The 12,672-nt window shown below is 40.1% G+C and overlaps 1 protein-coding gene across 1 annotated transcript in view; it reads left to right on the top strand.

Annotated features, from left to right (window-relative positions):
- Positions 1–1,640: 1,640 nt before the first annotated feature.
- Positions 1,641–12,672, top strand: part of wu:fb13g09 (multidrug resistance-associated protein 5) — a 28,786-nt gene continuing 17,754 nt past the window's right edge. The window contains exons 1-8 of the mRNA XM_031740777.2: positions 1,641–2,005; positions 3,274–3,462; positions 3,965–4,120; positions 8,521–8,668; positions 9,467–9,700; positions 10,017–10,190; positions 11,144–11,291; positions 12,235–12,383. Coding sequence (XP_031596637.1) covers positions 3,284–3,462; positions 3,965–4,120; positions 8,521–8,668; positions 9,467–9,700; positions 10,017–10,190; positions 11,144–11,291; positions 12,235–12,383 — 1,188 coding nt within the window. The 5' untranslated portion in view covers positions 1,641–2,005; positions 3,274–3,283. The remainder of the gene's footprint in view (positions 2,006–3,273; positions 3,463–3,964; positions 4,121–8,520; positions 8,669–9,466; positions 9,701–10,016; positions 10,191–11,143; positions 11,292–12,234; positions 12,384–12,672) is intronic.

The raw sequence follows: 12,672 nt of genomic DNA, 5'->3' as shown, positions 1-12,672 counted from the left end.
TGCCGTTGCCCGACTTCTTTGGCTCGTTACGAAGTCTCAGTGAAGCTTTTATTTGTAAAGCCAGCTGAGCTTGAGGTCTTAACATTTACATGAGGACAATTTCAAGTCACTGTAGAGTCATAGTTAGTGTAGTGAAACTCTTCCAACCAGTGAGAGTATTTTATTAGCACCAGCAGCACAGCTTTATACACCTCTCAAGGCCCTTTGTGTGATCAACCATCTTCGTTTCTTTTTGCTTATGTCCTTCAACCTTTTGAATCCCTATCCTGCCGAGCATGAGCCGTGCTGTTCAGACCTAACTGACATGTTAATGCTTTGAATAGTCTCAGTTTATGGGATGCAAAATGATATTTTCAGTCTTATGGGCATTTAGGAAAATATGAAAGGACATAGTCTGTGCTTGGATCGGTACCTTATGTGACTTCAAATATAGTGACCTTCAAAATTAAATAAACATGTGCACGCAAATAGGATTCATTATAAATGCTCCCACAATGTATGGGAAGATATAAAGCTGAGTAGTTGTTAATTACCGGGCATTAGGCCGCAGATGAAGGCTGTCAGCTTTGCAAATGTATTCATCTTATTGACTAATATTCAGTGTAAAGTGAATCTCTTTGAGTTTTAAAGTAGTCAGACGAAAAATACATGTGATTAAATGACCTTGTGCACCGAAAAACTGCAGTAGTCATTTTTTCAGAGCTTTCAGGTCGAAGAACTTCAAGAAGAATTTAGATTATAATTAAAGTCTGCAGATAAATAAATAATTTCAGTCAGATTAATGAACTAATTGTTTATAGCACGTGCAGATCAAAATCCATATGAGACATCTGACCAGAAATCTTAGTTATTTAAGCCAATTCTTACCTTAAATATGGATTTTTTTTTTTTTAATTAGTGGCCATAATTTAGAAGATTATTAATATTAACAGTCTTGCACTCACTCACTTTCCCCTGGCCACATGCATTCAAAGAAATTCTGCCCAAACTTCTAACTTTAACTACTTTAATTGCATGTAAATTTTCCATGTAATTTTGTACCATGTTATATTTAATGGAATCTGTTCGATGAAATCTGCTCAAATGGTGTACATTCAGTTTATACCGAGCACATTTTCTTTAATATATATCAACCATTGATTTTATATATCTCAGTTGCCAATTTACTCAGAATTATTGCTTCATGTTTATTGAGGGTGATATATCATTTTATGTCTGATATAACAAAAAAGCCCATTCCCTTCTGAAAGAGTAAGAAATACCTGATAGGGTCACTCACTATATATTATTTCTTTAGCTCTAGGACATTTCTCTAACCTAGACTTTAAAAATCTGGAAGTCATTTGAAGCTTAGGTGGGCGCCGAATGATCCATTAGAAAGCTGTCTACATTCTGATGTGTACATTGTGCAAAGTACAAGGGCCTGACAGTATATATGTGGTGGACTTAGAGTTGTAATGAGAACCGGGCGAGCCAAATATGACCAATGATGTCATAACCAATCACAGCAGAGTGGCCCTCCCATTGCCTAACAACCTAGCAACCAATTAAAATGCAGCCTTCTTCCGCCTGTTTAAAAATATCCTCTTTGGACCCGCCTCTCCCTGCTGTGTGCACTTCCTCGTTGTTATCCCCGTTACTAGGGTGACCGCTAATCTCTTTCAGCGGTTGGTGGAGACCGTGTGACATAAGAGCGTTATCGGGAATTCCTCTCCCCTCGGGGCTCCGTGTGACGGCAAAAGGAGGTAGCTTCAGTTAATGCCGGGAGAAAGCAGCACGCATTTTATACACGTGAGGCGCTGAAGTTTCCCATGTTTCCTGAACGTATATCCATCCGAGCGCAGCTCCGCAGATGAGGAAGATGTGTCTGTGCGGAGTTTAGACTTGAATGAAATGACAAAAGTTAGAGAAGAGATACCATGGTCGTTAGAATCTTCTTCTCTGGTTCCTGCTTATAGGCACAACATCTGAGATCTGTACTGACCTGACCAAGGAAGACTTAAAAGTAAGTGTCACAGTGAAAACATAAATTAATCCCTCTGTTTCCTCACCGGTAACAGGAACATGTGATGTTATGGTGTCTCTATAATTTAAGTAGGATGTCAAGCCATTGTAGTTATATTACGTTTTACGTCAGTAAGGACTTTCTAAATAAAGACCTTAAATGCCTATTCAGAGGGAGGCTGTGTTTTAATATTGATTTATGATAAAGTCACCTAGGAATCTAAGGGACGGCAAAGCGTGTAAGTATGTCTATCCTAATATCAGTCATTATGTTTACCTTAACTCCAATTATTAACTTCTTTGCCTCTAATTTCAACTTTTCTTTGTGTCTTTGCTACTTTTTAGTTGATATGTTAACTTTATATGTTCATGTTTTGGTAAAATGAAAGCTGCAAAATGACTTCTCTTATGCACGTTCATGATTTTGCTGTGCAATGTGAAACCTGACTAACAAGTTAAACAACTATACAGCATATTTAGTTTGAACATACTTTGTTTTGCTGTAGGAGCTCTTTGCATGCAGGCTGCAAAGGTTTATATTTTAAACTAACAGCGTGCAGTCTTCCCCTAAAGAGAGCTTTGAAACTTCACAGCCATATGACAAACTTCACATGACTGGGGCATTGAGGACTTTTTTTCTGTGTTTTTCCTGAACTCAGAGTTAGGTTCACATCATACTTTTACATTAGGAGTTACAGCATGTTGGGTTTTTTTTGTTATGCAACTCTGTTTATGCGCCTTCGGTACGCACTGTATCGAATCTCACTATCTACCACGTTCTCTGGTGAGTCTCTTGGCACCCCACTACAGGTCAAGCTGACCTTGTCACGGAGGTTTGCCATACAAGGGATCAGTGACGGTGTGTAGACACACCGACAGCTCAGATGTCTGTTCCCGAGCTCCTGGGGCTGCTGGCAGGTCGTCTTTAAATAGATAAGCACTTTAGTTGTACACTGGAGAGGGGCTGTGACCTATGAGCAAGGTGATTTCTTGAGCCTATCTGTGTCTCAGGGGATGATTCAGCAAAACACTCACCATATGTTATAAGCCATAAGGAAACTCCAGAGGTTTTGATAATGCTATAATGAAGCAAAACTGCTAATAAAATCACAAGGTCCTCAAATATGAACATATGTTATATATTATATAACAATGTTTTGGGGTTTTGTACTATCGATCAGTTACTGTATCTCTTTTATATGTAACAACTTAGTGTAAATAAATAGAAATAGTTGTACAATGGCTTTCACAATGCTCTTTTCTCCTCAGAGGGCCCAACATGTTCCCTGATGCCCTGGAAGCAGCCGGGTGTGTAGAGGGTCTGTCACTGCCCTCTCTGCAACCGCTGCCAGAACTGGAGGAAGAGGAAGCAGAGGCTTCATTGGAGAGGGGACCAAAGAGGCCAGGACGCTACAGGAAAAGCCTTCAGCTTTTAAAGCCCTTCAGGATAAGGCACAAGTAAACAAAATCAACTTTAATTGTATTTGATGACTCTGGTAGCGAGAGAGATGAATGAGAACATAAAGGCAGAGACAGTTTTAAGCTCCTACAGTGACAGATATGTTGAAGTGTAAAGATACACACAGACTCCGGAGTACACATTTGCTCTGTTTGGCCCCTCCCTAATGTGCTGACTATTCGGGTGTAGCCTGAGGCCATGATAAGGGCTTGCAACATATCCCCCAGCAGCACGCTGCCATGTCTGAACATATACCCACTGATAACCCCCCCCTAAACTTCTTTTTCTTTTCACTGCACTCTTAGATTTCTGTGAAGAGCGTGTAAATTACTATCCAAACACAGCCGGCATGATTCACCTTTCATTGACTCTGGCGAGTCAAAGGCGCCGATTATTTCTCAGAAAACCTATGTCTGTCTGCTCCCCCAGCATAGCGCCTCTGTGTGTGTACCTGTGCTTTTATACATCTCACCTATTTCCACGTCTTCCACTCTATTCCAGGCACCAGCATCCAGTCGATAATGCTGGCCTCTTCTCATTTATGACTCTGCACTGGCTCTCGCCGCTGGCAGTGAAAGCCTACAAGGCGTCCAGCTTGTCTATAGATGATGTGTGGGGACTGTCTTGCCACGAAGCCTCTGCAGTCAACTGCCAAAGGTGAGGTAATTGTGCCAGTGCTGAGGTTTGCCTGATGAAAGGGACCCGCGGTGTTAGGAAGACTCTATTTATTGTTGAAACACAGTATTCCCACAATACTGGAGCCTGGTGAGGCATGAAATAAAAAGGTGAGGTAGGAGTTATTTGGAAGGTGTTAGATTTTTATGTTTTCTTTATGACAGTGAAATTTAATATACAGGAACTATCCCCTCTAAAAAAAAAAAAAAGGGTGGGGGAATTTTGAGTGAAATCACAAAGCAAAACTTTAATATGCTGTTTACACAGACACTACATATTGTATACCATATTAAAATTGAGTTTTGATGAGCCAAACTGCTTCTTCTGCTTTCTTTCTTTCTTTACAGTCAACAATCTGGGAATTATTTTAAATCAGTCATCTGTGTAGCATACCGCTGCGGTAAATACAGGCTAGTATATCTTGCTGGCTGTATTTACCCAGCATCAGATGTGCTGTTCACTGCTTTCTGAACAGCATTTACTAAAATTTGCAGTGTCATTACACAAAATTATAGCCTTATTCAAGATTTATGTCTTCATTAACAAAGAGAGCGTGAGAATGAGGGTCACAGACAGAGTGTTGGAAACTACTGAAAAACAACTGTTAAATGGATCTGCCATTTTATATTTCTTCATTTTTTCTTCTTCTTTGTATTGTTATTAACATCCAACACTACATATACAACATAGATACAAAGGAAAAAAAGAAACAACTTTGAACAAGCAGGGAGGCTTCAACTGGTCAATACAATTTAATTATAGATGTTCAATAATAATATACTCATTAGAGGAAGTTTTCAATTAAAGTGTCTTTTATCACCCTCCAATAGTATTTAATAACAAGATGATGAAAAGACAAGGTAGTACTTTGTTTTAGAGATAGGTGGTAGTAGTTAACAGGGAGGTTAGCCCTCTTTAGCCCAAGATTTCTGAGAGGGTGAAATAAAAAATCTTGTCAAATTCTTCCAAGAAAACCTAACCCGTTTATCTTTTTTTCTTATTTATGTTAACATTTATTTATGTTAACATAAATATGACTTATTAACACTTATTTATGTTATTCTGATATTGTTCCACAAGTTGGAGATGTGATATTTTTTATGTTTTGCAGACTGCGAACCTTTGCCTATCTTTGCTTCTATGACATGGCCTCTCTAAGACACTCTTTGTATAACCAGTCATGTTATTGACCTGTTCTCTTTGGTGCCACTTACTCTTCTAACCTTTTGTTGAGCCCTCCACAACTCTTTTGAGACGTGCTGCTGACGTCAAATTCAAAATAAGCTAATACTTTTTTGTGAAATGGTACATTTTCTCAGTTCAAGTATTTGATAGGTTTTCTACAACCAGCTGCAAATAAAATATGGATTCATGAGATTTGCAAATTACTGGATTATAGGTTAATACATATGGACAAAACTACAGTTTTAGTAGCCTAACCTATAGCATAGATTAACTGGATGGTCTGTAAAATGGATTTCAAAAGGAACCGGTACCACAAGGACAGTCGAGAGGGCACAGACTTAAATGAACCCAAATGAAACCTGGCAGGCAGGCTAAACAGCCCCTTTTTGGCACTAACATCAGCCCTGTCTCTCAACAAGAAATGAATAACTGAGTTACCTTTTTTTGGTTCAGTGCAACAACATTAATTTATACAGTTTTTTCGAGGGGAACTCTATGTTGACTTCCATTTTCAGCCCTTGTAGTTGTTGCTTGGTTTCTTCATAAGTGTTGAGTAATGCCAGTGTCATCATTTTAAGTAACATGCAGTCAGCTCACTGCACATGACTGGCATCTTCATTATATGCTCTAATGCTTTAGCTGAAGGAGTGAAAATGAAGTTACTAATTTTCAAATATTCAAATTGCTAATTAACATCTAGTGAAGTTGTAGAGGAGAGTTGCTAATCCATTCTTGGTTAAAATGTGCTTCGGTCACTTGTATAAGTAGATTTTCTCTGTGCTGTAACCCTGAGCTGAGATTGTGTTATTTGTCCAGAGTATCCTGTGGAGCTTGCTGTTTGAGGATGAATTCCAGTGATATGATATGTAACTGTACAAGCCTGTTTCAGTCTCGTGGGACAGGATTGTCTTTTTAAAATAAATATGGAGAAAGGCCTTTTGTTAAACCTGGTGAGATTAATTGTGAGGAAAACAGAATATGCAGGTTCACGTTTCATTCACAGTGTTATTAGTCAGGGTTTTTGGAGTGATACAGCTGTTATACTGTCGTTTTAGTATTCATATTTATGTACTGTTTGTGTGTTTGTGCAGCAAGTAGTCAAGCTATAACTTGAGACTTAACTGATGAACATCCTGTGTCTGTTTACAATACAGGAACGATGTGATGGGATAAAGGCGGGGGAGTGTTGCTAAGAATGGCTGGGATTACAGATTACCGTGAGAATCTGTGCCTCTCTTAGACAATAATGGCATTATGTGTGTACCTGTAATGCACAGTGTCTCTCATTCATTAGCTGTCACTGACAGGAGCCAGGCTGGGGCAGACTGTGAGATAAAAGGCCAAACTACAGCTTGGGAAATGCCTCGTAATGACGCTCTGATTCTATGAATGAACTTAAATGTTTTACATGAAGCTTATTATTTGTGCTACTCAGGGAAAATAAAACCAGTGGTTTTTTCCATTACTGCTGTGACTCAGCAGTAAAAAGGAGAGCGACTATTTGAGGAAGTTCACTCTTGTATCTGGTGACAACTGCGTAGGTTGCCAGTAACGCTTGTTCTGTTTAAAGATCGTGGCTCAGGGCTGAGAGTTTTTGTGCTGCTTTGTGTATGTTAAAAAGAAGCAGAGACGAGAAGCAGCAAAAGAGCACAAAGCCACTGGGTGGGTGTCTGACACAGTTTACATAGCAAGAACATTTACAGAATGGAGATGCAAAAGCACAGATGATAGCAAGACGGGAAATTGGAAAGGCACCCTGGGAGAGTTGACACTTTTTGGTTGCTCAGTGAGGTGCGAACCTTGAATGCTGTGTCCTGTTCAAACACACTCCTGCAACATCAGCTTTGCCTGCCATCTGGCATGCTGAAACGATGGCTGTCAGGAACATTTCACTCCTGCTCGAAAGCAAATAATTCCTGCTTTACAGCCCACACTGTTGCCCTGCTGTTCTCCTTTTCATTTATATGTAGGTACATGTACGCACATGAGATCTAATATTGTATTTCTAAATACACATGACTTTGGATTTGTGTGATCAGAAGTTTGCATGTGCTCATGATGCATATAAATATGATGGCAGCTGTTTAGAAATGGCTCAGAGAGACCTCCCCCGCTCGTGTAAATCTAAAATTTTCCTTCACAGATCTTCACTGAGTTCCTTGGACTTTCTCATTGTTTTGAATATTGGTCAGTCCTGTCACACAAATGCTACGCATGTACATATTTTAGCCTGTATGTGTACTTTTGACCCTGTGTGGATTAAATCCAATATAAATTCATACTTGTGCACCCAGTTCTTGCTTTCTAAAGTAATGCTATAAAATCGTTCCACCGTGGAAAAAGAACAGTTCAAACTCAGACTCATTAAAACTCATTAAAAATCCCAAATTATCTGTAATCTTCTGACTACAATTGTATATTAATTTTTGACAGTAATGGGGGGGGGGTTAAAAAATCTCTTTTTTGTTGTTCTTCCAGTTTAATTTGCTATTCCTCGCTTGGTCCTTTGATTGGATTTAGGAACACTAGTCTAACTTTCTATGAATCAAACTGTGTCTGTGCAGCATTTGGAGTGCAAATAATTGCAATTCCTTAGATTTAGCACCATTTGACTTCAAGTAGCAATTACCAGGCCATGCAAGAGTGTAGCGGGTATAATGTTCTGTCTATCTCTGATACGTTTTTAATAAAGTCGTTAGGGCGTTAATTACTTTCTGCAGCTGCTCGACTGCTGCTTTATAGAGTCATTAGCCGTGATGCATTTGGCCAACAAGATATTTACCCACTTCAAATGGCATTATACAGCAATAAAAGTGCATTAGCACATCTTTAACATGTTTGGTAGTACCTTTCTCAGTGCAATTATGTGAAGCGTGATTGTATATTGTAGGTCACCTTTATACTATTATCACCCTAGCTATCTTCAATTGTCTTTTGGGGGTTTTGATTGCATTGATTGCCTTCTATACTGTTTTTATCCTCTATTTTAGGAAGTGCTGATTTTATCTAATTAAAGAAAAAATATCCAAGAAACTTTTGGGCTCTTTACCACCACATTGGATAGCACTGATGTGTGAAAAAAGGGGAAGCAGTTAGAGAGTTATATATATTTAGTTTAGTGAGAATGCACTCATGTTTGGCTGAACTGTGCACTCCTATAGTTTGTCACTATTTGTGATCCTGGGTTTTGGTTCCAGGCTTGAATATTTGTGGCACGAGGAGCTCAAACGAAGCGGGCGAGAGGGGGCATCCCTGACAAGAGTCTTCTGGAGGTTCTGCCAAACCCGTACGCTGGTGGCCGTGTTCTCCCTGCTTCTCACAATGGTGGCCGGCTTTGTTGGGCCTGTGAGTACAGTCTAAATCCTTCTTTCCCTTTTATATTTTTTTGCTGATTCAGCTAAAACGCCTTTCAGCATGGTCGCTGGCTTGGAGCCTCAAGTCCATGTATTTTCAGAAAATCACTTTATCCTGTTTCATGCTGGTCTGGAAATTGAAATGAAAACATACTGGGAGATTACAAAGCCTTAGATACTGAGAGTCATATTAATACCATAGATTAGCTGTTTTGTACCCAGTCACACTTTGGTCCAGATATACGCAGGGCTTTTTATGTGGCACACTTGTAGCTTTAGATTCCCTGCCAAAACAGCTCTCAGATGATTATCGGAGAACAAACTCAAAGTGTGAATATTTCTAAACATTCCTTATCGGAAAACTGAAAACTGAAGGGTAATTATGTTTGAAGTTCTAAGTCTGTGGCATGTCTGAGTGACTTTCATTGTTCTTTTTGCTCCAAGCTGTTTCTTTTGATGTCTTATGTGTATACTATGTGATTCCTGCTACCCACAACTAATAGCATTAACTGGATTTAGTTCTTAGACAATGACGCATTTGTCACATTCTTATGTGATTTTTTTTTTTTTCTTTAGTGCATTTAATGACAAAGAAATGTTGTATGTATTCTTTCTGCTGTGGAATGAGTTATTGACTAATTTCACTTATCCAGGCGAGCAAAAATATTGCTTCTCTTTTCCGTCAGGCGTTTTGTCATATTTTATTTTGTCCACTTTTAATCCAGTTATATGTAAAAAAAAAAAAAAAAAAAATCCCATGTCACTCTGTCCTGTCACTCTATGTCGGCAGGCTATCCTGGTTAAATCTCTGCTGGAGTATTCCCAGAGCTCAGAGAGCTCTGTGTGGTATGGCCTGTCTCTGGCAGCCGGGCTCTTCCTCATGGAACTGATACGCTCCTGGTCTCTGGGACTCATGTGGGGCGTCAATTACCGCACTGCAGCACGCCTCCGTGGGGCCGCTCTTACCCTGGCCTTCCACAAGATCCTCCGTCTGCGCAGCACTAAAGACATCAGTCCGGGCGAGGTAGGTGGTGTAACCCTGGAGGGAACTCCTCTTCATATTAAAGAAATCAGCCCTCGCTGCAGGGCACCACATGCAGATGATTGAGATGGATTTAATTTCTGCTCTTACACCAGTCCTACTTAGCTTTCGACAAATCCCATAGCCTGAGGGAGGGGAGGCTGTCTAAGATTAGTCACTACTCAGCTTAAGAGGAATCATTGTCCAACAAGTAAATGTGGGAATAAGGATAACTGTATTCATAAAACTGTTTTTGTAGTAATATTTGGAGGAATTTTTAAGCAGTGCTTTATGTAAATCACTGTCTCTCTCTACCTAGCTGATCAACATCTGCTCCAGTGATGGCCAGCGGCTCTATGAAGCAGTGTGTATGGGCTGCCTTCTGGCTGGAGGGCCACTTGTGGGAATACTGGGTCTGTCTTACACTGCATTCTTCCTGGGCCCCACGGCTCTGATAGGGTCATCCATTTTCATCATCATTTACCCTGTCATGGTACGACTTTCACTATAACATCTAACCAAAGGCAAAGAATGGAAAACATGCTTGCTAGTCTGTCATTCTTTTTAAAGTGGACCTTTTATGCTAATTTCTGGCTCCTTTTTTTAATTCCTGGACTCTGCTAGACTTGCATGAGTCACAGTTCAAAAAACTGCTTATTTATCTTATACTGTGGCTCGGTTGCAGCACCTCTATTCCTTCTCTGTCTGAAGCTCTGTTTGAGCTTTTCTCCTTTTGCTCCCATCCTCCCTGTAAGCCAACTTTTTTTTAACTCCAAGACAGAGTGGTGTGCTTTAGATGACCGTATTAGGAATATCTGCTCTCTTTGACAAACAAATCCAGCAGCAGAAGAAACTGAAATGGAGCGTTTAGGGCAGACTGAAGCATTTTGGCTCATGTGGATTACGTGTATATAAATTAACATGATTTAAAATTTTGGTAATGTTTAATATGAGCATTCATCAGTGTGACAGTTCATAGATATGAGAGAAAATGAAGTAATAGGTCCACTTTAAGGCAATGTAATTATAGCAGCTTCAAAAAGTTTTACCAAAACTTACTCACCAGAGAGTTTATTATTGCTGATTCATTCTTTTCAAGTTAGATGTTTTTTAAATCTAATTTGGTTAGTTGAAGACAGAAATCGTAACGTCATTAAAGTCTTTAAGTTAATTTAGATTATTGGAGAGCCAAACAGACACTTTTTAAAAGCATCATAACTCTGTGGCTATCAGTCGCCTGTCAACTTTGTAACTGTTATTTTCAAATTACACTCAGTCTGAGCTGTAGTCTGACAGCCAGAGACCCTGCTATTGATGGGGAAGGCGTTTATCACTCTGGTCTCTGGGACAGGCCTGCAGCACAGCTAATGTGATTATGTCTGCTTTCATTTCCTCCCCCGCCACTTGTTCCTCCTGTCATCATTTCCCCCGTTCCTGTCTGGACAGATGCTTGCATCGAGGTTGACGGCATATTTCCGCAAGAAGTGTGTGACAGTCAGCGACCAGCGCGTGAGGCTGATGAACGAGATCTTGGGCTGCATAAAGTTCATCAAGATGTATTGTTGGGAAGATGCCTTTGCAAAAAACATTCACAGTGAGTGGCAGTCATGTGACTCAGCAATATATCTAGTGCTCATGTCTTGAATGTGGTGAAGAATTGAGAACTTTGTGCTGGTCAGCATTTTTCAGAATAAGGTGTCACTTCACTTGAACATCTTTAACTCATGCAAATTAGTCACTAAATGAGCGGTTTATCACCTAAAATTAGAGTTGTCCTCGTAGCAAACTGGCATGATAACCCTGCCCCTTAATCCATTTCCATTAACCTGCCCTGTTTAAGTGTGCCATTGTCTATAATCAAAGGCAGTTTCAATCCCTGCGCTTCAAGATTAATTTGCAAAGTGTTTGGGGCCCTATGATACCTTAAATGGCTGTCAAGGCTGCTCTACTTATTCATGACTAAGCGATGGCCTTTTCTCGTGAGGTCCTTGCTCTAGGTCATGGATAAGCATCATTTTCCCTATTTAATCTTCTCCAAATTAGCCAGCTGGGTCTCACTTTCATTGCTGTCCTGTGATTACCTGTTATAATAACAATGATAAATTGGCGTTCATTGGTGAATGAGTCTTAAGCGTTACAATGTCATTCCAAATTTACAGTCAGCAATTGTGCCTATGACTCCTCCTTTGTAGTTTATGCAGGAACACACATATCCCAATGGGGTATAAGGACAATGAAGTGACTCAGCGAGCCCATGCAAACGGGATATACAAACATAGACGAGAGGGTCAGGATTCAGGAATTGGACTTGAAAAGTTTTCAAGGATCGGCAAGTTTTGAAGCCCCTTTGAAGAGCGAGGCTCTTGTCCTCTCTTGTATCCATTTCTGTGTGCTTGCTGTGTTGGTTAGTGACTCTGATGGTGGTGTGGATTGACTGGGCAACGCTTTCAGAGTCACTCGACCCTTACTTCACATTCGCATTCTTTGTGTCTGTCCTGTGTTATTTATCATCCCTGTCTTTCTTATCTCCTGGACAGAGGTGCGGTTAGAAGAGAGGAGCATACTGGAGAGGGCCGGGAACGTCCAAAGCATCACAGTGGGACTGTCTCCTATCACTGTGGTGCTCGCAAGCGTGTGCACTTTCTCCTTACATATGGCCTTAGGTTATGACCTAACCGCAGCTGAGGTATTTATATATAAAAATCTACAGGTGTGTGACAAGTCAATAGGAAAAACAAATCATAAAGACAATGAATTACAATTATGCTTTGTGGTATGTATAAAAATACCAAGCCCGGCCCAGAGGATTCTGATTTTCAGATCAAAATGGCAACAGGACAAAAAAAATCTAAGGGACATGTTGGGGCAAGGATGGTCCACTGGCTAAATCATTAATAAATGTTGTCCAAAACTGAAGCACTAGGGTGTGGTTTTCCTATAATTTGTCACCCATCCGTAGTCAGCATGTTGACTGC

This window comes from Oreochromis aureus, linkage group 2 (assembly GCF_013358895.1).
Source record: "Oreochromis aureus strain Israel breed Guangdong linkage group 2, ZZ_aureus, whole genome shotgun sequence".
NCBI classification, from domain to species: Eukaryota; Metazoa; Chordata; class Actinopteri; order Cichliformes; family Cichlidae; genus Oreochromis; species Oreochromis aureus.
Note: the sequence above shows the minus strand (reverse complement) of the source record. Positions and strands in the feature narration are given on the sequence as shown.